This window comes from Anabrus simplex, chromosome 12, assembly GCF_040414725.1.
Source record: "Anabrus simplex isolate iqAnaSimp1 chromosome 12, ASM4041472v1, whole genome shotgun sequence".
NCBI lineage: Eukaryota > Metazoa > Arthropoda > Insecta > Orthoptera > Tettigoniidae > Anabrus > Anabrus simplex.
This window is the reverse complement of record NC_090276.1, coordinates 51,633,746-51,658,411: the sequence shown is the minus strand read 5'-3', so window position 1 is coordinate 51,658,411 and position 24,666 is coordinate 51,633,746. Positions and strand designations below refer to the sequence as shown.

Sequence of the window (24,666 nt, the reverse complement as noted above, 5' to 3'; positions counted from 1 at the left end):
GAAACTGCCAACGAAGATGATCTTCATTTTGTATCGGATTAGCGGGATATTAGTGATGACATTGAAACTGCACTAATGGATGAAAGAATGGAAGGAACTGCAAATACTGGAAGGGCATACAGTCATAAAAACTAGCTATGAAGATTCGTCTCACTTCATACTCGACCCCGTAGAGAAAAGGGACAAGGGTACCATATTATCATATTATGCAATACTGATAAAAATAACTTAATGGCCAGTCATTTGTCTCTGTCAGCCGAACAGGGCCTACCACACAGTAAACCTGATCACTGCTTTAATTTGAATTATCGTCTCGCACCGCCAGCTTCCCTGCTACCAGCATGTATGTTATGAATACGAATTGTAATTACGAAAGTAATACATACTGTAGTGACTGGAAGCATTCTTTTGATAATTGTGGCTGTTGAAAGCCAGACCCTTATTTTTAAGCATAGCAAGGAAGATCTTCTGATTACATACTTCAAGCGTGCCTGATGGAGAGGCACTTTCTTGGGGAGGAGCAGGACAAGAGTCACAAACCTAATTGCGTTGTTTGTTCCATATTATCAGCCAAATGTTCAAAGAAAGGAAAGGGACTGTTCAAGAGAAAACAGACAGTATTTCTTGTAAGAATTGCCCAGGTCAGCCTGCAATGTGTCCAGTTCCATGTTTGGAGATGTATCACAGTAATGTGTGTTTAAAGGTGAAATGTCACTGCTAGTTTGCCAAAAATGAGTTAAAAATGACACAATTGTGTTGAATGTCACTAACCTTTAAAAAAAAAGTTTCAGTTATTTGAAAAATACCAAAAAAATTACATTTTTCTGTAAGTATTCAGTTTTAAAATAGTGCAGCGAAAGAGTTAATGCCTCTCTGACATGTACAAAATGTACTAGACATGTCCTGAAAGCTAAAAAAGCTATAAAGTTGTGTGGATCTCGAAAGAATGGAACAACAATGGTAATTTGAATATATTTTTAAGTGCTATTTTGCTAGGGGCTTTACGTCGCACCGACACAGATAGGTCTTGTGGCGACGATGGGATAGGAAAGGCTTAGGGGTTGGAAGGAAGCGGCCGTGGCCTTAATTAAGGTACAGCCCCAGCATTTGCCTGGTGTGAAAATGGGAAACCACGGAAAACCATTTTCAGGGCTGCCGATAGTGGGATTCGAACCTACTATCTCCCGGATGCAAGCTCACAGCCGCGCGCCTCTACGCGCACGGCCAACTCGCCCGGTATTTTTAAGTGCTGTGAAAAAATTATGTGAAAAGAAAGTGTAGTATGTGGTGTAGAGGTAAGAAGTGGTTGTGTAAGTGCACAAGTGGACAGAAGTTTAAATGGTAATGAGGACAGCGTAGAGCCAGCAGTAGGAAGGACAGCGCACTCAGCATAATGCATTGTGTTGTCAGAATCGGTTGGGAGTGGTATAACGTAATACCAGACTAACTGACTTATGCAATGAGGATGTGGGCCAAAGCCAGATTTGTACTTGCAAATGTAGATTGCCATATTTTGCCAACTCTGCCAATTATTGCCTTAGTCTATGATATTTTGTTACATAATCTAAATGTCAGGTTTCGTTTCATTTGGCAACTTCGCCATTATTTATTTGTTACCTGGTTTTGTCGTTCAATCCTTATAATTTTTTAGAGTCAAAAGTGAGGAAACTCTGTAAAGACTCAATGAAATAAATAAATGATTGAGTACATCGTTCAATCATGCTGTATGTTCGAAAAAATTGTAGAATATTTAGACAAACTGGGTGATAGTGATATTACAGTATTTGATAGTGATAGTGAATTTGACAGTGATGAAAGCGATGAAGATTTTTGCTAGAAAGTGGCCAAGAAAATAACGACGAAAGTGCAAACAGTGATGATGAAAATGGAATTGTCTTGCCAGTGAAGCAACAGCATACACGAGAAGATTGGAAATGGGATGAAGTGGATGATTCATACATCCCACAAGAAACTGCATTTACTGGAAAATGTGGAGTTGTAAACCAGGTAGTGTGATCCAGAATCCTTTTAACTGCTTTTCGATAATAAGATAATGCTTACAATTGCAGACGAGACAAATCGCTATGCTTGGACTTCCTGAATTCAAAGAAAGATTGACTTGACACCGCGGCCATGATCGGAAAAACGTGGATTGTGATGAACTGTATGTTTGCCATATTTACTTGCATATTAGACCCCCTTTTACCCCCAAAAATGTAAAGGGCGGTCCAATATGCGATAACCTCAAATTTTGTGCAGTGAACACATGACTTCTAAGCTATAAAGATGTATGAATTGTACATGTAAACACTCTACACTATTCTTTAACAAATGAATGTATTTGAGTTATACTGGCTATTTTCGTTGAAAGGCAGTGTTTCTAAATGTAAAAAGACAATCTATGGTACATATAAAATAAATATAGTCAGTTTTAGTTATTAATAGCACATCATTAGTTTCATCTCATTAATTCCTCTGATGAGGTTGATGCCAGGAAGAGCATACGGTCGTAAAAACTCACTATGAAAATTTGTTTCACTTCATACTCGACCCCGTAAAAAAAGGGACTAGGGTATCGTAGTATCATATTATGCAATATTGATAAAAATAACTTAATGGCCAGTCATTTGTCTGTCAGTTGAACAGTAGACCTACCACACAGTAAACCAGATCACTGCTTTCATTTGAAATATCGTCTTGCACCACCAACTTCCCTGCTACTATTAAACGTAAGGAACTTCATCTTTTGGTCTGTATTGAACTGAGATCACAATTAAAATTAGAATCTAGCTGGTTCCACCTTTTCAATACTAAATACAATGTTGTTGGATGGTATTTACAACATTATTTATTACAGAACATGTTTCGGTGTTCAATTTTTGACACCATCATCAGCTGTTCAGAAAGTGCGAAAAAACTTGGCAATCTAAACATTAAACAACATATTGTCATACGTAACTCCTTAATATACATATATACAAACAATAGAATATTGCACTAGTTAAATCCTAAAACATCTACAGTATATTATGCTATATTAAAACTCTAATATGTAACAAGAGAATTCTTGTAAGTCATAAATATAAAATTTCTCGCCTGTTTGATGAGTTGTCTTCACATTCCTTAATGTCTGTGATTTTGTACTATCGTACTATCGAATTCTCTCGAATTCAAATGCGAACTTAAGCTTGAGGATTTAAAATTGTATGCAGTCCATTTGATGTTAAAATGTTCATTTCATGTATACAATAACCACAGACGAGAAATTTTATATTTATGACTTACAAGAATTCTCTTGTTACATATTAGAGTTTTAATATAGCATAATTTACTGTAGATGTTTTAGGATTTAACTAGTGCAATATTCTATTGTTTGTATATATGTATATTAAGGAGTTACGTATGACAATATGTTGTTTAATGTTTAGATTGCCAAGTTTTTTCGCACTTTCTGAACAGCTGATGATGGTGTCAAAAATTGAACACCGAAACATGTTCTGTAATAAATAATGTTGTAAATACCATCCAACAACATTGTATTTAGTATTGAAAAGGTGGAACCCGCTAGGTTCTAATTTAATTGTGTTCCCTGCTACTGGCGTGTCGTCATCTTCACTGCCATCTCGTCAGCCATGCAATGCAATGCAGAGCATTCGAGGTCCCGTCCTTTTTAAATCTCTTAAAAATAGTTTTGATCCCGACTATAGTGTCCACACAGTGTGAATCTATTCCCAAATGGTTTCTGGAGATGGTCTCTGATATTCACAGTTGATGTATATGTAGCAGAAGCCACTCCTTCTGAATAAAGTTGTGCTGTAGAAAGTGTGCCAAACCACCAGCCGATAACTAGCGTATGTTACGAGTTTGAGTTGTAATTCCGAAAGTAATACATACTGTAGTGACTGGAAGCATTCTTTTGATAATTGCGGCTGTTGAAAGTCAGACCCTTATTTTTAAGTATATTTCATGCTTGTTCTGTACATTTATCACATCAGCATTTACCTAAACAGCTGTAAATGAGATAAGAGAGACTGAAATTTTAGGTCAGGTATGCCACTGCCCGGATAGTGCCAAAAGTTCCATGATGGAAAGAATAAAAATAAATAACAGGAAAGTTTGAATTTTTTTTTGCTAGTTGCTTTACGTCGCACCGACACAGATGGGTCTTATGGCGACGATGGGAAAGGAAAGGGTTAGGAGTAGGAAGGAAGCGGCCGTGGCCATAATTTGCCTGGTGTGAAAATGGGAAACCAGGGAAAACCATCTTCAGGGCTGCCGACAGTGGGGTTCGAACCAACTATCTCCCGAATACTGGATACTGGCCGCACTTAAGCACTGCAGCTATCAAGCTCGGTTTATGAATATCTACAAGTGTGGTGGTAATGCATTTTATTATCATAATGTTTAATTTCGTACATTTGTTGTCTCCATTTCTTTATTGACGCATACCTAGTATGTTTTGTATGGCGTCTCCAAAAATTGTTAAAAGTAAATGGGGACATAAAATCACTATTATTATTATTTGTTAAGTACATTGACGAATATGAAACAATCGTTATAACTGGATAGTTTTTATCACATTTTAAACTTACTTCTCTCCAAAAAATATCTAAACAGGCCAGAGTTACGAGATATAAAACGTTTGTTAATGATCACGCCTGTTATATTAATAGCAACAACCGTGAATGTTTCTCAACTAAAGTAAAACTCGTTTTCTCATCCCGAGGTGGTGCAGCTCTTTTTAGACATGCCCCCAGTGGAGAGGAGTTACGTGCACCATTTTTACTGCATATCAACCTTCCTGCCATTCGTAAATCTTTGGCAGTATCATACCGGGAATCAAACTCAGATTCCTGAAAATGGCAGCTAATTGTGCTAACCATCACGTTGTCAGACATTCTTAACTACAAAACACAGACTTATAGCGTGACTGATGCATGCTTGCAATGCACGGGTTGAACACGAAACTATTCACCTGTTTGTGCGACGTCATCAGAGCTGCAGTAGGCCTACGCAACGGAGGCAGACATTTCTTAACTACGAAACACGGATGTACCGCACGACTTTGACGCATGTTTTCATTGCGTGGGTCGTACGGACTAACTATTCACAAATTTGTACGATGTCATCAGAGCTGCAGCGGAATCGTTGTTCTTCTCTGACAAATTACGTTGGGGCGTCTTGTATGCAAAATTTATTATTTTCATTTTCTTCGTCTCAAAAAGCCAGTGGGGGGGGGCGGGGGAGTCTAATACACGAATAAATACAGTATTTTACATTACAGATGCTCATGGGAATGATTCGGCAGCCTTCCATAAAATCATATCTTAGTAAGAATCCTATTCTTGACATGCCTACATTCTACAATGTAATGGCACGGGACAGGTTTGAAATTATAAATAGATTTTTACATTTTGTTCACCATGTGTTACATACTCCTTATTTCTTTCCCTTTTTCCTCCTTCTTTTATCCTAATAATTTACTACTGTCGATATTGCCTATTATTCTTATTAACAATATTATATTATTTAAAGATATATCGATGATGATGCTTGTTGTTTAAAAGGGCCTAACATCTAAGTCATCGGCCCCTAATGGTACAAAATAAGACAGAACGTAATGACAATTCAAAAGTTCAAAATCATCCACTGATCACAATGTTGAAGAATGAATGGATGGATACGAATTTAAAACAAGCAGTGGATCCGACCCAGAAACTATCATAAACAATAGTATTACTGACAAAGGGACTGTTTCTAAAGCACAATCCTGAATCGAGGATGCCAGTTGTCTAAAGGGTTCCAAAATCCAAGTCAACGGTCCCTCATAATGGATGGTACTAATCGCTAGTAAAGTACTACCATGGTATTTGTCATGTTGCAGTACTAATGAAAAGTAGCAATGACTCACAGTTTCCACACATACTAATCACAAGTATTGTACTTCACACAGGTAACGCAGACATCGCAAACCCATGGTGTTCCTCACCTAGATGTACTAATCATGGGCACTGGTATTCCTCATATATTGAGTACTAATAACAGGCACCGCAGATATAGTGGTACCAATCACAGGCAATGCCCAGACCCGTGGTGTTTCTTACAATGGTACTAATCACGGGTACTGGAAAACCCAGTCAGACTCACCTTCTGTTGCTACTAATCACAAATCTATTGTGTGCTTAACATAGTGATATGACTCGCAAGTAAAAGCGACCCATGGTGCTCCCCGTGTGATGGTACTAATCACAAGTGGTTTCATGGTTCTAATACAGTCATCCCTCCTTGGTCGCCCCTTTTGACAGGCAGGGGATACCGTGGGTGTATTCTTCGTCTTGAGTCCCCCACCCACAGGGGGTAAAGATATATTACTTTAATTTATTCTGATTACTATTATTCTATACTTCAAATGTTCTAGTTTCATTTTATGCAAAAGTTTATCACAATAGTGCAAATGTTGAGATATAAATGTTTATTTGTAGTACTATAACATAGCTGCTGCGTGGACATTTAAATTACCACCATTAGGCTCGAGCATGCTAAATATAAATCCCAGCTTGAGGAGTTAATAAAACACAAGCTGGAAGTTATAATATGGAATGAAATTTAATGCCAAAACGAGTGAGATAATTATCACAACTAAAAAGAAGGAGAGAACTACGAAAGGGATAATGCTTGGAGGGAAACAGCTTAGGAAGGTAGAGAGTATCAAGTACGTGGGAAGCATCATAGAGGAAAGTGGAAGAAATGATCAGGAAATAATCAAGCGTGGTATACAAGCAGGAGCATTCCTGAAAAGTGTCAGAAGTCTGATTTGGAGCAAGGATATCCTTCAGAGAAGTAAAAGAGTGATATACAGGACGTACTATGTATCTATTCTGACTTATGCAGCAGAAACTTGGGTAATGAGGCAGAGACCTCTAAGTAGGATACAGGAAAATGAAATGAAATTTCTGAGATGCAGGATAAGAGTGACAAGAATGGATGAGAAACAAGAAGGTTAGAGATATAGAAAAAGAAGAGTCACTACAGAACAGGATAGAGGCATCTAGACCTAGATGGTATGGACCAGTGATTGGTTTGTTCATGAATGAACTGACTCTTTTGAACGACTCATTGGAGAGAGCTAGCTCCTCATTGAGAGTCGACTCTTGTAAGAGCTAGCTCCCTCCTAGCTCCTCGAGAGCTAGTCGTTCAATTACGAGTCGACTCTTGTATGAGCTAGCTCCCTCCTTGCTCCCTGAGAGCTAGTACGAGCAGACTCTTTTATTAACTGCGACTCCAAGAAAGAGCTAGCTTGTCACATCGACTCGCGTTCATTTCTGGCCAATACCATGCTTCAGATAATCACGCGACAGACAGAAACCGCTTTCGTCCAGCCTCTTCCCGCACTCAGTCAGTTAGTCAGTCCCTGTTTGAGTCAGTCAGTGCACTGAGTGCAGGGTTGTGGTGTCTGGTGTGTCTGTTAGGAACGTTATTTGTGCCAAATTTCTGGCAACTTGCTGAAACAATAAAATGAAATAAACAACATGTTATTGAGCAATACTTACCAGTTTACTTCCTGTATGCACCCACAATTTATGAAGGATGTATTGTAGATCCAGTAGGTTTTAAGAGCAAATAAACAACACCAAGTTCAGGTTCACTATCCTCAACTAAAGCACAAAGAACAGTCACTATCCAGAATACTGAATATACCACCCGGCAAGTAAAAACGGCGTAGTTTTATTCTGTCTGAAATAGCAGGCTAGCCGTAAAACAGGGCCAGCAGGGCTGAGTGGCTCAGACGGTTGAGGCGCTGGCCTACTGACCCCAACTTGGCAGGTTCGATCGTGGCTCAGTCCGGTGGTATTTGAAGGTGCTGAAATACGTTAGCCTCGTATCGGTAGATTTACTGTCACGTAAAAGAACTCCTGCAGGGCTAAATTCCAGCACCTTGGTGTCTCCGAAAACCGTAAAAGTAGTTAGTGGGACGTAAAGCCAATAACATTATTATTTATTATAAAACAGGGCCAAATCCACATGTGCGAAACAGTTCGCAGCCGCGACCCCACAAGTGTGGGAAAAGTGGTAGAAGAAGAATTAGTGTAATCGTGTAAGGAGTGCGAATATATCGAACATATACATCTCCTACTGTGTAATTGTTCTTGAAAAAATAAATAGAAGAGAGTGTGACAACTGTACGCGAAAAAAGGAAAAAATACTGTGCGTACCGTACTAAGAGATTTTATACATGGTAATATGTACATTTGTGGTGATCGCATTTAATCAGTTATGTTTCCTACGCTGCATTACTGAATGAAAGAATCCGTTGTTCCAACGTGAGCGAAAAACTTTCTGTAGCTCCAGTCGATAGAGGATATTCTGATGACATCTGTTGAGTGAAATGTAAACTACGTGAACAGGAACAGAGACTCGTCTTAATAGACTGCCGGGATCGAACTTAAGTAATGCCAATATCTCGACCATACGTCCCATACAGTGCATTCAATCTTGCAAGACATCATTTGAAGAAGAATGGAACTTAGGCAAAGTAATATTAGGTGTCATCCATTAACAATGTATATTTGTGATACGTTTCTTCGTTACTGTATATAAAGGTTTAACATTGGATGAATTGCCAATGTTGCGAGCAGTGTATATATCATTTGTTTTACTCCCAGAGGAGTAGCGTTCCAAACTGGACATTGTGTTGCCATCTGTTATGCAAAAGGTGAACTATCTCGCGCTATCTCGTTCCTACAAATAAATATGGAAGTCATGAGCAATCTAGAAAATGTAAAATAACACTTTTTGGGTTTTCATGAATAAATAACTCATGCTTTAGTATATACTATAGCAACTTACATCACTTTACATTTTTAAACAATTATTTATTAACGTGTAAGTAGTGCCAATATCTCGAAAATGTCTCGTTACGGTGCATGCAGTCTTGAAAGACATCATTTTAAGAAGAATGGAACTTAGGTAAAGTAATATTAGATGTCATCCATTAATACTGTATATTTGTGATACATTTCTTCGTTACTGTATATAAAGCTTTATCGTTAAGATTAATTGCCAATGTTGCCAGTAGTGCATATATTAGTTGTCATTTGTTTTATTTCAAGAGTAGCGTTCTAAACTGGACATTGTGTTGCCATCTGTTGTGGGAAGTGTAAACTATTCGCGCAATCTCGTTCGTTCCCGGAAGTCATTAAGAGCGACCGGAAGTCATAAAGAGCCGTCTGCCCTAAACCGGAAGAACGCATGAACGAACGAACCTGGAGGCGGAAAGCGCCGACTTCCTCGGCTCGCTCCAACCTACCCGCTCTCAAGAGTTGACTCTTCTGAACGACTCTCAGTTAGGAGCGGGAGCAAATGAGCTAGCTCCCTCAAAAGAGCTAGTTCGCCCCATCACTAGTATGGACACATGAAGAGAATGACAGAGGACAGGATACCGAGGAGGACGTACGAAATGGAGATAACAGGAAAATGACCAAGAGGAAGACCAAGAGACAGGTGGATCGAGTGGAAGAATGTGTACAGAGAAATCAAGAGGACTGGGCAAGAGTGACTAGGAACAAGTGGTGGTAAGACAAGAGGAGATGGAGAGGCTTATGTTCCAAACAGACCTGGCCAACAGGTGGAAACTGCATATGATGATGAAGAAAAAAATCTCGAGAAGGAAAAGTCAACTGCCAAGTTGGTAGCAGATTATGGAAAAGGAGCCTCAGACTGTTTGCAATTTTATGAAAAGCTAAGGAACTGTGGGAGGATGAGTGACAGTGGTAGACTTTTGAAGTGTGATAGTTTAAAGCAAGAATGCCCACGAAGAGGTGGAAGCCGCACTTCTGCACTGGTTAGAAAAATGTATTTTAAAAAATGGAAGAAGTTATCATCACTGGTACAATGTATGTGCAGTGAAAGCTAATTTATTTTCATGTTTCTTGATTTATTGTATATATATTCTCACCTTCATTAGCATAAATAACCATGAGTTTACTGCACAGGAATGCATTTTTCTTTTGCTGTTATTAATTTTACGCTGCCCCAACGAAAGTTGGTATTATGGCGATGTTGGGATAGGACAGGCGGACTGGGAGATAAGTGAGCGTGGCCTTAATTAAGGTACAGCCCGAGAATTTGCTCGGTGTGAAAATGAGAAACCACGGAAAACCATTCCTCAGGGCTGCCGGCAGTGGGGTTCCAACCCATTATCTCCCGAATGCAAACTCATAGCTTTATAATTTCTTCATAAGAAATTTTGTCGGATCATAGCTACATGAGCCAGGAATAATTTCTTTAACACTTTTCACCACCATGACTTAGCTCATAATTCATGGATGTATCACACCTGATCCTTGGCCTGGTAACCAAGTTTGATTTGGTCCCATAACTAAACTATTTCCTTGTAACTGTAGCTGATTTTGTACAAACATGACCGGAAGAGAATAAGACGGATTGGCAACGTTCGTGAATGGTGCAGGGAGGTACTGTCCGAAGGAATTCACTGGAAATGTGGGATTCAGCACAACAAACTGGGTAGCTGGGGACATGCCCATGGGAACAACATTGACGACTTGAGGTGAAGGCATCACAGGCGATGCCTGCTGCCAGAAGGGTGCTGGCTGAAAATTTACAACGCTTCTATCTTGACCTGCAGGCTGAAGCATATTTGCTGGTGCAGTCTTTGGATAGACATGAGCAAGAGCACTGTCCTGATTAATACACTCTTCATTTGTTAGCCCTACTGTCTGATTGTTTATCATTACTGTTCTCACATTATTATTATTATTATTATTACCAATCGCTTGAGGTAAAACTTGAACGTTCATCCAAGGCTGGCCTGTACCAGACATCTGAACTGGCCATTGCACGCTCGACTGAACCACCTGTTGGGGGGCTGAGTTGCACTTTTCAGGTACGGGCGTTTTAGGTAGAAGTCGAACGAGACTTTTGGTACGAGAACACTGAACAACAGAAGTCTGAGCAGCATTCGAAAACATTTCATTTGTTGGCAAGCAAACAATTCGTTGATCACTGCACATGGAAGGCACATTAACTGGTCTCACTTGTCCTGAAAGGAAGTCATTTGTAGGCAGTTCCTTAATTTTCTGCTTAGCACACACTGTAGACGTGAATGGTGCCGAGACCACAGTGTTCCCTGGACCACCAACACACAATCCCTGGACCCCCTGACCAAAACCTGAAGGCACATACGACACTACACCAGTGACACTATTATTACCCTCTTGTTTAAACTGCGCTACGGGCAAAGGCAGCGTCGTTTCACTCACAGGCAAGGTGGTAGCGTTATGACTGGTTACAGAAGATACGTTATTTGCCATTGCTACTGATGGATTAGTTTCGCACAATCCCTGCCCTTCCTGCTTAAGACAGACAGAAGGCACAGACTGGGTTCCATTTGTTAACGTGATAGTACCACTGTGATTTGTGGCCCAGGATGTAATACTCTGCGGCATGACAGCAGGATTACTTGCGTAACTACTTTGAACGCTATTGTTCTGAGTCACAGAGGATGACGATATGCCCTGGCTTTCCTGCCACACTGCTTGGTCAGTGGGAGGTATTTCTTGAACACTGCTGGCACCACAGTTTGCTGACATAAGTGTCTTTCCACATGAAGATGTGGCAAGACTGTCCTGACTAATAAACTGCTGAGTTGCTGGATGTGATACCCCAAGCATTCCTTGGATGTTGTTTTGACTGACTGGACAGGATGTAAAGGACATGGGTAATTTCCCATTGTACTGCACTCCATCAATACTGGAATTTCCAAGTACATTAGTATCACACATACTCTGACTATGTTCATAATGCATACCTCCTTGGTTTGATTCCTGAAGAGGATTTTCAAAGGTGCTACAATGAGATTCTGAGGATTGTGACATCTGATTTTGTTCATTCTGTGATTCATGTGAGGGCGCAAGGTTACTACCGCTATCCACCTGCATAGTCTGCCCTGCTACCAAAGGCAAAGTCATTTCTTTCACAGGTGTAGTAATACTGTTATTACAAGCACCAGATATGTTATTTGCCAGTGCTACAGATTGATCACTTCCACACAATCCCTGGATCACTTGATTAACACAAACTGAAGGCAGAGACTGCAATCTATTAGTTGACGTGAAGTTATCACTTGAATTTGTAGCCAAAGATGTAATATTAGGTGTATAACAACCCTGAATACTACCATTCTGACTCGCTGAGAATGGTGATACACTTGGGTTTTGCTGCCATGCAGTTTGGTCAAAGTGAGACATTTCCTGGACATTGCTTGTATCAGAGTTTGTTGATACAGTTTGTGTATCTGAACATGAGGTTGAGGTAGAACTGTCCTGACTAGCTAACTGGTCACTAGAACATAATCTTTGGTCATTCGTGTTATCATCACCTTTGTGAGTTGAGGCAGAACTACCTTGCTGACTTACTGGTTGTACTACTTGGCTGCTGTCCTGACTAGTTGTACCTACTGATGTAGACAAGGGTAACTTTATTTTAAATTGCACTTGCTCTCCACTTGGATTTTTTTGCCTCATCCTGTTAGTACTTCTAAGCATTTCAGTCTCACAGATCTGTCGACTTCGTTCGTAATCGATGCCTCCTTGGTTTGATTTCTTCAAAGGGCTTTCGTAGGCATTATTGGAGAGTTTTGAGGGGCTTTCATAGGCATTACTGGAAAGTCTTGAAGACTGATTGTGTAAATCTGTCCCAGCCGGAGCAACTGAGGTTCCATGACCAGAATTCTGATATTTCTCCCGAGAATGGAACAGTTTATGAAGACTGTAATTTGTTGGACACGCAAATATCTTGCTACAATGTTTGCAGCAATAACGTTTGCCTTTTGCATGATATAACATATGTCTAGCAAAATAGGATTGGTTTTGGTTGTCCTTTCTATAATAACGACAGAATTTAATCTGATCCCGCACATCTGCAGCAGAGTTGTTCCGAATATCTGCAGCAATGTTGTTCTGCACATCTCCAGCAAAGTTGTTCCCTTCTGTCCTGGCAGAAGAAGAGGGTGATGTTCCTTGCTCCCTAGAAAGATAAGAACACCCCAACATTAGCCAAAAACATAAATCCACTCTGGCTTTAAAAGAATATCTACAAACAACTGTACTGATTTTAATTTCTGTGTATGATATAAGAGCAAACAAATGAACAAATGAAAAAAGAAGATCAAAGAAAAAAGATCACAGCAATAGAATGGGTGAATGGAGAATCACTTCTCCTTCAGGTTAGGAATCCTTATTTGCTAACTTGGAGAATCTGTTAGACGGTGGGTGGGGGCGGTAGAATAACACCCAATGTATTCCCTTTAGATATCCATAAATATATACGGCCTAACAAAAAAACAAAAAAAAAAACAAGAGAGAGTGGTTGAAAGTGAATGAAACTACATATGCTGAAAGACCATGTGCCTTTATTGAACCGATTACAATATGGGATGAAAGAGGCAAGGCCATTGGCAGTTACAGGTACAATATTGGCGCCAGGTCAGTAGGGTGTCTCAACTCTCTCCGGAATGGCGTCAAACAGCCTTTGGATCCTCTCCTGAGGCAAGTTCACCCACAGTTGTTGCACCTGTCCCTCCAGATCCCGCAGGTTGGTACTGGGACGGAGTCTCCTTCCAATGTCATCCTTCATGTGTTCAATGATGGAGAGGTTTGGGGATCTTGCTGGCCACGGGAGGACCTCAAAATGCTCTAGGAAGTTCATAGACACACGTGCTGTGTGTGGATGTGCATTATCTTGTTGAACACTGGCCCAGGGTGCTGTGTCATAAGGGGTACGATGTGCGAATGCAGAATGTCTGTGACGCATCGCTGTGCTGTCAAAGTCTGCCGAAGCACTATTAGAGGTGACCTGAATGCATATCCTATGGCTCCCCATACCGTGATGCCAGGGATTAAGCCTGTGTGTCTTCCCACAATTTCCACAATATGGGCAGCATATGCCCTCTGCCCTCGATGCCGCCAAACCCACACACGATAGTCATCTGAGGTTATGGAGAAGCGGAACTCATCATTGAACATGATGCGACGCCAGTCATCCTCTGTCCATGCCTCCTAGGCAGGGCACCACTCCAAACGCAAGCGTTGGTGTTCTGATGTCAATGGCAACCAACACATGGGGCGGTAGGACTCCAATCCAGCGGATGCAAGTCATCGAGACACTGTGCGGGAACGCACACAATGTTGTAGAGTCTCCAGTACATGTTTGCGGATGGTGGATGCCGAAGTTTTGGGATCCCGCAATGCTTGGCGCACCATACAACAGTCCTGCCTTGGGGTGGTGTTTCTTGGTCGAGCCAAACCTGCACGACATGGATGGGTGCCCTCATGTACCCATTGAGCCCAACATCGGGCGAGTGTGACATCTGAATGGTCCACATGCCTAGCAACTGCACGATACGACCAACCAAACTCATGCAGCCTCTGTCAAATGCTGTGAATGGGTGGATAGGCTATCTAACGCATCTGTGAGGCACTGCGGGTGCTTCGTACTGTACATAGTCCTCTCAGCACGTTTTGCTTAACTGTCTTATTCACAGCTGTTGACTGGTAACAACTTATTAACAACACGACGGTGACATCACAAATGCACTCTGGTGGGCATTCTGCACATCACAGATCCTTGTAAATCTAATCATTTACTCACATATAATTGGTATGCATGTATACAGAAATGTGAAAATATTGGACCACTCCTTCTGGGTGCCTAACTTTTTTTGGCAGGCAGTGTTTTCTTTTTCTTGGAACTTCTGGCATTATCCTTCAAAGCCTTTCTGATGACCTATCTTCAACACAAACATCTGTATGATTTTTTTTTTTTTTTTTTTTTTTAAAGGATTAATACATTTTTACCCAAATGTTAGTGCAATACGTTAGTTTCCACATTCTCAGAAGTTGCAAAGGAATTAAGCTGCATTGCTTCTAACAACTACAGTGGGTGGGCAAGGAAGTAGGAATTTTGATCGCATTTCAGGAATTTTTAGCAACTTTTAACACACTAAGTTAGTTGGCTGAGTGGAAATTAATGTGAGGCTCTTCCTTTGGCTTCAATGTGGTAGCAACTCAATTATTCACCGCTAGAGGTCTTTGAAGTCCAAGTTTTTCTCGCTAGATAGTGTAAGCGCTGCCACTGAGAGAGTGTGTCTAGTTTTGTGTCTCTTAGTTGATTCACAATATTGAGAAAGAAAGTTGCTTTGTAGAACTTAATTAGGTGGGTTAGCAATTATCAGTTTTTCAAGTGAATAAGTGAATATAGTATTAATTTAGCATTATCTTTGTGATTAATAAGGAACAATAACAATGGGTAAAAAAGGAGACCTGAGTCCAGGGAAGAAGAAAGAAATTGAGGTTGAAACGTTCAAACCGAAAAACGTGTAAAATAGCCAGGAAACATAATGTTTCTCCACAAAGTGGTGGAAGAATTAATTCATTTATGTGAACCAGTTACACCAACAAAGCAGCAAAACTGTAGGGGACTGAGGAAAACCATGCCAAGGCAGGAATGAATGCTTAAGAATATTGCTTCGTGTAATCAAAAGGCTACCGTTAAGAACATTTGCGATCTCTTGAGTGATGCAGTGATTCAAGCACAAAGACAGTTCGTAGGCAATTTCACGAGTCTGGTTTACGATCCTATCGTCCAACAAAAAAGCCAAAGTTAACACCAGCCATGATGAGAAAGTGTTTATCTTGGGCGTTGAAGCATAAAGATTGGACTGCAAGTGATTGGTCAAAGGTAAGTTCATATGAATTAATTGAGTCCACTGACTGCAGTCTGTTTGCAGCTTTAACAAAATTGAAAAATAATTTCAATGACTAATTTTAAAATATTTTTTACTCCATACATTTCCTTGTTGCAGGTTTGCTTCTCAGATGAGTCGACGGTAGAAATTATAAAAGATCGTCAGCATGTCGGGAGACGTCCTGGAGAGCAGTTAATATCAGAGTGCATTAGGGAAACTGTTAAATACCCCAGTAAACTTATGGTATGGAGTATGTGATATCTATCCATGGCACTGGGCTATTGGGTTCTGTTGAGGTACTGGAATTCCAACAAGCCACTCCATCGTCTCCAATTTGTCTTAGTATGTCTAATCAATAGCAATGTTCAAGTCAATAACTAGACTTGTAATAATTTCAATAATGTTGAAAAAAAAAAAAAAAATACAAAAAAATTTATAGCCACAAATGCTGGGAGTTTTGTTAAGAACATAACATTGCATAAGTTTCAACATTTTCTTCCTTCACTACTTCCCAGTATAAACTCCAAAACCAAACTAAATTCTGCGTTTAAATTTAGTGACAACCTGTGATTTTTTAAAACAATAAAAATATTACAAACTGCGAACAGTCTGCCTCAACCAAACTTGGGGCCTTCAACACCACAGTGCCCTAACAGCATGGTCAACTGACTCAGTACTGGGTTTACTAGGTGAAAGGTAACCTTGAAAGTTGACCGTTATGAACTGTACGTATGTTCAGTCATCAGACCTAAGGCTGGTTGGATCCTCAAGAGCTCCACCATCAGCTGTCATAGATGGTCTAGGCATCACTGAAGAGACGTACTAGGGAAATGAGGAGTGAGGTAGTTTCCCGTTGCTTTCCTCACCGAGCCAGAAGTTGCTATTACATATCAGTCTGCCAAGCCCACTGAAATACATGCACCAACCGACCCCATGAGCAACATTTTCACACCAGTCATAGCAGGGACTCGCTGCATAAGGAATGGCAATACTAGCATCGCTCATACCTCAGTCACTTTCATATTGTCAAAGCCAAGGGTAATACAGAGACAGATCAATGAAAGTAACAAAATTGCTCTAGCCTATACCAGAAGACTTAGTGCACTGTAAACACTAGACCCTGCCAGCAAAGGCAGCCTACTTTTAAATATTAATGTCACTGACATCTACAATAAACATTTCATAAACATCTGTAAAATACTTTTTTTATTATGCTTGGTGTACGTTTGGCTGAAACAGGCCTACATCAAACCAATGCCCAAGCACAAGACACACAGCCTTCAGTCTTTAAAAAGATTTTAAACAGTTTTTTAATAATTGTAACAATGATTGGAGGAAAACGGTAAATAAAAATATTAACTGACTCTGGGATGGGTTTAAAGCAATTGCTGAGGAATGTGAAAACAGGTTTGTACCTCTAAATGTGGTAAGGAATGATAAAGACCCACTTTATTATGATAGAGAAATAAAGAGACTAAGAAGGAGGTGCAGACTGGAAAGAAATAGAGTTAGAAATGGCTGCGGAAGTAAGGAGAAATTGAAGGAACTTAATAGGAAACTGAATCTAGCAAAGAAAGAAGTCACCTAAGGGTAACATGATGGCAAGCATAATTGGCAGTCATACAAATTTTAGTGAAAAATGGAAGGGTATGTATAGGTACCTTAAGGCAGAAACAGGCTCCAAGAAGGACATTCCAGGAATCATTAATGAACAAGGGGAGTGTGTATGCGAGGATCTTCAAAAAGAAGAAGTATTCAGTCAGGAGAATGTAAAGATTGTTGGTTACAAGGATAATGTCCAGATAGAGGACGTGACTAATGCTATATTTCTAAAAAATAGATCTCAGAGAATTAGAGTAGGCAAAGCTTTATCTGACCTTGTAATAATTAAGAAGGGAATTCCTAAAGGCAGAATTATTGGACCTTTATGTTTTCTTATATATATATAAATGATATGAGTAAAGAAATGGAATCAGAGATAAGGCTTTTTGCAGATGATGTTATTCTGTATAGAATAATAAATAAGATACAAGATTGTAAGCCACTGCAGAATGACCTCAATGTTCTGAGATGGATAGCAGGCAATGGTATGATGATAAACAGGGTTAAAAGTCAGGTTGTGAGTTTCACAAACAGAAAAAGTCCTCTCAGTTTTAATGACTGCATTGATGAGGTGAAAGTTCCTTATGGGGATCAATGTAAGTATTTAGGTGATAATATAAGGAAAGATCTTCATTGGGGTAATCACATAGATGGGATTGTAAATATATATATATTTTTTGTTTTTTGCTATTTGCTTTACGTCGCACCGACACAGATAGGTCTTATGGCGATGAGGATTGTAAATAAAGGGTACAGATCTCTGCACATGGTTATGAGGGTGTTTAGGGGTTGTAGCAAAGATGTAAAGGAGAGGGCATATAAGTTTCTGGTAAGACCCCAACTAGAGTATAGTTCCAGTGTATGGGAAACTCACCAGGATTACTTGATTCAAGAACAGGAAAAAACTCCAAAGAAAAGGAGCTTGTTTTGTTCTGGGCGATTTCCGACAAAAGAGAAGCGTTACAAAAATGTCGCAACGTTTAGGCTGGGAAGACTTGGGAAAAGAAGACGAGCTGCTCGTCTAAGTGGTATGTATAGTTACTAAAATAATTAATTGTTTATTGTTCATCCAACTATTCAATACATTAAAGTCATAAGAAATTTCAGTTTTTTATCCTTATTACTGCATATAGTAGATGAAATGGGACATGTTTTGCCTCTCTCTGTAGGCATCATCAGCCATTGTTACTAAGATTATACATCTATACACTTAAAATTGGATAAGCAGTCATTATAGAAGAATGGTAATGTATTGAATTAACAAAATTACAGGAATAGCTATGGTTAAAGATTGATAGTACAGTGAAACCTCGATTCTCCGTTTTTCGAGGGACCATGAAAATAACACGTACAACACGGGAAAACGGAAAATCCAGGAATGAATGAAAACCATCAACAATTTGGCTAAACATCACAAAAATTAAATATGTATAATTATAATCTTACAAAAACTCCTAAACCAAACCAAACTACAGCCCCAGTGGGACTTTGCCTGCCAAGCGACCGCTGCTCAGCCCGAAGGCCTGCAGATTATGAGGTGCGCATCGTCAGTGCGACGAATCCTCTCGGCAAATATTCCTGGCTCTGTAGATCGGGGTCGCCATCTCACCATTAGATAGCTCCACAATTAAAGGTATTCACGTAGGCTAAGTGGACCTGGAACCAGACTTATATCCAGGTAAAATTGCCTGACCTGGTCGCAATCGAACCCGGGCCCTCTGGATGAGAGGCGGGCATGTTAGACCGCGAAACCGCATTAATTACCGGTACGCGAGTTCAAAATCTCGGTACTTTATATTCAATTTTACAGAGGAATCTTAGTCAGTTTCCCGTGAAAACTTCTGTCAGTTCAGCAACTTTGATTAGGCTAGCCAAACTTCGAAAAATTTAATAACGCCAAGCCAAACGACAATCGACCACAAGTAGTTTTTAATTCTCTCATCTAATAAAATAAAGCACATTAGATACAAAAGCACCCAAAATGATGGCAAAATCCATTCATTTCTTAATCTTTCATTGTAATTTGGTCTCCGGTATACTGTTTGTAGTCCGTTTCTGGAAATCTCGTACCGCGCAAATTAGGCCTACATCGACTTTTAAAGGTTATGTTGAACTCGAGAACATGGTTTTGAATGTAAGTATCGATTCTTAAAAGTTCTCAAATGCATTATATTCAATTCTGCGCGTCACAAATCCAATCAAATTGGAAAGATAAAAGAAATGTAAAAACTTCAGAAATTACGGTTATTTGTGACCTTGAGGTCATCTGGAAAGCGCGCTCGCTGCACATGTCAGTATGAGTTTGAAATGATACCAACCATTTAAAATGTAACGTGCGCAAATAAAAACGACTGCAGTTTTTGGTATTTTAACACGAAAACGTAATATTCCCGGTCTTACATCAGGACCTCAACAGTAATAGGCAATCCCAAGACCTCCCATGGCTTTCTTTCTTTTTTTTTTTTTTAATGTAGGGTGCAACATCTGTTTTGGTCTCGCTAACATATCATGTACGATAATATCAAAAGGTACTGAATTTGTGTTAAGAAGGAGCAGTTTCGATTCCTGCCTGAAAGCCCAGTTACTCTGCAGTGCCCTGAGCAAAGTGCCGAAAACCTCTTCGGCAGTATGATCGAAAAAATGTAAAAATATAAACATCTAACCCTGGACATAATATGGATGTTTTATAAGTGCGAACATATGACGAAACTCGTTCCGTCTTCATGCAGAGCTGTCGAAATACGCCATATCTCCTTGCAATTGTTGTGGGCACCCTCTGCTTTATGATTTTTCGAGATTCTCTCAGCAATACCACCCGAATGCGATGCTAAGATGGTCTCTTATGCAAGTTCACCGCCGATCGCTTTTCTAGTACCGGTACAGTACTTGCTTTAATTATCGCAGTGACGGGGCGTTAACGCCAAGATCCATAAATATGCCATAGCTGTCCTTTCGTGAGATACAGTTTATTAAAAAACGATTGATCGAGGATTTAGCATTGATGGGACTGGAATTTCTGGACGGTTGATCCGGGAAAGCGTTTCTTCGAGGAACGGATAATGCGGGACTTTTACAACGTGATTTAATTACGATGCTCGCGGGACCACGTAATTTGAACGCATATTCCGGGAAAACGTATTTTCCGGGAACGGATAATCGAGGTTCCACTGTATCAAATGTACTTAATATAATGACATGTGGTGACAATATTATGTAATGTTAAAAGCTGTTACACTTTTTCAGTATGATTATAAGGAAACACATTCCAACTAAGATATCAGATATATTACTAAAATCATATATAAATAATAACGTTATGAAATCATCTGGTTAGAGTCCTGGGTTCGAGAAATTAACAATTTGTTTGACAAGTCTGTATATGTATATGGTTGAAGTATTAGCCTTTGACGTAGCCTTGGAGAAGAGTTCAGGAATTAAATTTTAAACAACCAACAACGTGATTAAAGTTGTCATAAACTCAATTCAGCCATCTTCCATCATTGTGGAGTGTTGATAGAGAAATAAAGGTAGCTTGTTGATGTTGGAATGTGCTGATACAAGCGAGCTGGTCAAAAAGGAACAATCAAACTTTTGATAGATGTTGTGAGTGGGTGGAATGCCGAGTATGTGTTGAAAATCTGTAATTAAAGAAATTTTATTTATTAAGAATTATTATGTCCACCTCTGCGGTGTAGTGGTTAGTGTAATGAGCTGCCACCCCCAGAGGGCCGGGTTTGATTCCCGGCTCTGCCATGAAATTTCAAAAGTGGTGCGAGGGCTGGAACGGGATCCACTCAGCCTCGGGAGGTCAACTGAGTAGAGGTGGGTTTGATTCCCACCTCAGCCATCCTGGAAGTGGTTTTGCGTGGCTTCCCACTTCTCCACGCAAATGCTGGGTTGGTACCTAACTTAAGGCCACGGCTGCTTCCTTCTCTCTTCCTTGTCTATCCCTTCCAATCTTCCCATCCCCCGGAAAGCCCCTGTTCAGCATAGCAGGTGAGGCCGCCTGGGCGAGGTAGTGGTCATCCTCCCCAGTTGTATCACCCAACCCAGAGTCTGAAGCTCCAGGACACTGCCCTTGAGGCGGTAGAGGTCGGATACCTTGCTTAGTCCGAGGGAAAAACCGACCCTGGAGGGTAAACAGATAAAGAAGAAGAATTATTATTATTATTATTATTTGAAAGGATGGAACTGACTAGTGGAGTTAATAAAAAAAGTATTGACACTTACCCCTTAGACGGCTGACATGTTAGCTGTAAGTGCTGAGAGTTTTATGACTACTGGGGGTCGCCAAGTTCCTACTTCTCGTGTTGTAACTCTGAGGTCTTAGTGGAGGGGGGTGAGCTAGGGAAGGCGGAGCTATAGGCTTGTTAGTTGTGTGTGGAGGAGAGTAGATAGAAACGAGAGGGGAGGAGGAGAGATATGTATCTGTCGACTTGGTGGGAATATTTACTGACTTTGCATTAAAGATTTAAAAAAAATTACTATCTTGAAAGTTCAATTTTTGAACTAGAATTGGAATTTGTTCGTAAGGAGGGCTTTTTTAAAAAATCTTATTACATCATTTAAGTTTTGGTTTTTATTAAACTGTTGATCGAAGAATATGTATAAGTTTTCAAATTCAGCCATTAGCCTGCCTTTTCTGATTATTTTTATGGCTTTTAGATCACGTTCTATTGTGATGATTATTGATGACCCGTATCCCTCATGTGGATACTCATCGCGGAGAATTCATTGTGTTTTTGGGCATTAAAATGTTCTGAATATCTAGTCTGAAAACTATGTCCAGTTTGACCAGTATATGAAAAATTGCATTCTGAACACTTGAGTCTGTAAATACCAGAGCGTAAATAGCAATTATTAGTTAAATTAACTGTGTTGTGATTAAAGAATATATTTTGATTAGTATTCCGCGTTTTTGAAAACGATGTTGATTTTATTACAAACTATCCACTTCATTGTCGTATCGATAATGTAATCTAACCAATATAAGAAAATATTTCCACCTAATCGATACGTTTCTGTCCTGTTATTCTTAATGATTTTATAAGTAACCAATGGCTAAATAAAAGAAAGGTAACGATTAGGTGGAAATATTATCTTATATTGATTAGAATGATGTTGATCTTGTGTATTATTCATGGGATTAGCAATCTAGTGAATAGTTGGGTTTGCATATGTGAATGTTGCTTACTTAGGTTCATTAGGTTTTATTGGAGAAAGATTTGTAGCTAATTTTAGTTTTACTTCATTAACAATTTTATTGATCATGTCAGTATTAAAACCAATGAATCTGGCTATTTTTTTTATAAAACCCAAATCTTTTTTTTTTTTTCAAATTGTTTGTCGAAAGAGGAATTTATAAAGCCCTGTATACTAAACTGTAAGAGGTAGCTTATTTGTGAGAGTTTGGGTGCAATGTACTATTTTTTATAGTTATCAGAGTGAAGGAAGGTTTTCTGTAAATTTGGAAGTCAAATTTATCAAGGATTTGTGTAATTTTGATATTTAGAAAATGTATTGAGTTCTCGTCTTCTTTTGTGAACTTCATGTTATTATCTAAACTACACTGAAGAAAATGGAAATTGCAACACCCAGAAGGAGTGGTGCTAGATTGCTGCAATTGGACACGCAGGAAGAGTGTTCGGTTGTGCTTCGATGCTTACACTTTCAGGTCCCTCTGACCGCAAGTTTGGACAACAATCAATACAGCATGTGCCCACCACGAGCTGCAATACATTGATGAATTCGTCGAGGCATGGAGTCAATAAGGCCCGGATCGCTTCCTGAGGAATTGTGGCCCATGCTTGCTGCACTGCATGGGTCAGTTGTTCCAGAGTTGTGGATGGCTGAGGACGGTTGGCCAGTTGTCGACCCATCATGTCCCACACATGCTCAATAGGACTGAGGTCCAGGGATCTGGCGGGCCATTTTAAGGTTGTGATGTCGTGGAAACCTTCTCTGGAGATGCGTGCAGTGTGAACCCGGGCACTGTCCTGCTGAAACATCCCATTAGCAATGTTCGCCATCATAGGGACAACCACTGGATTGAGTACCCTATCAACGTACTGTCGAGCAGTCATAGTGCCCTCAACAAGCACTAATTATGATTTCACATTAAAGCCAATAGCTCCCCAGACCATAATGCTTGGTGTTGGCCCTGTATGCCTCTCGACAATAAGATCTGGGCGGCCCCTCTCCCCGGTACGTCGACGCAAACGATTCCGGCGAAGAGTGTTAATTTTTTTTTTTTGCTAGTTGCTTTACGTCGCACCGACACAGAAAGGTCTTATGGCGACGATGGGACAGGAATTAGCTAGGAGTGGGAAGGAAGCGGCCATGGCCTTAATTAAGGTATAGCCCCAGCATTTGCCTGGTGTGAAAATGGGAAACCACGGAAAACCATTTTTCAGCTCTGCCGATAGTGGGGTTCGAACCTACTATCTCCCGAATACTGGATACTGGCTGCACTTAAGCGACTGCAGCTATCAAGCTTGGTGAGATGTTAAATACAGAACAAAAATGGTCAACCAGACACCAGTGGGATCAGAATCCACCTCCTCTCGATTTTGCGTCGGTTGCTCTACCAATTGAGCTATGGTGGCCTAGGCCGTCTTTGTTCTGTTGGAAAGGATCTAAGCTACAGGTCTGGCACTACTGCCATCATACTGTAGAGTGCGTTTACGTTGCCCGTTGAGGGCCAACGGCCGTATTGTAATCAAAACCAACTTTCAATCTATTCGGTCGTGTTAGGTACATTTAGTACACGTTGAAGAGATGTTAAGTACAGAAAAAAAAGGCCAACCAGACACCAGTGGGATCCGAACCCACAACCTCCCGATTTCGCTCTACCCACTGCTGCCCGGTTGGCCATTTTTGCTCTGTACTTAACATCTCTTCAACACATACTAAATGTATGTAACACGACCTAATAGGTTGAAAGTCGGTATCGATTACAATGTGGTCATGAAAATCCAATATTCATAAATGAGAGAATTGATAGGAATAAGAATAAGAATCTCATAACAGATGATGGAGATGAAGTTTGAGGTAAGGAGAGCGAGAGGGAGACCTAGAACAAGGTGGATCAATTCAATACAGAGGAGTGCAGGAAGAAGAAACCTGTACTGGGATAAAATAATGAAAGAGAAATGGTGGAAAGAGAGAGGAAAGAGGAGAAGGGCCATAAATGCGCCCCAGCCCAGCACGAACTGGATAAGGGGAAAGGATGATGATGATGATTTGGCCAAAGAGGAAGAACAGACATTATCGAACACATAATGATTACATGCTAGATTAAA

At 40.1% G+C, this 24,666-nt stretch overlaps 1 protein-coding gene across 2 annotated transcripts in view; it reads right to left on the bottom strand.

Moving 5' to 3' along the window:
• Nucleotides 1-9,377: 9,377 nt before the first annotated feature.
• Nucleotides 9,378-24,666, bottom strand: part of LOC136884041 (uncharacterized) — a 54,157-nt gene continuing 38,868 nt past the window's right edge. For both annotated transcript variants that reach the window (XM_067156060.2, XM_067156059.2), the window contains exon 6: nt 9,378-13,044. In XM_067156060.2, the coding sequence (XP_067012161.2) occupies nt 10,320-13,044 (2,725 nt within the window). In that variant the 3' untranslated portion in view covers nt 9,378-10,319. The remainder of the gene's footprint in view (nt 13,045-24,666) is intronic.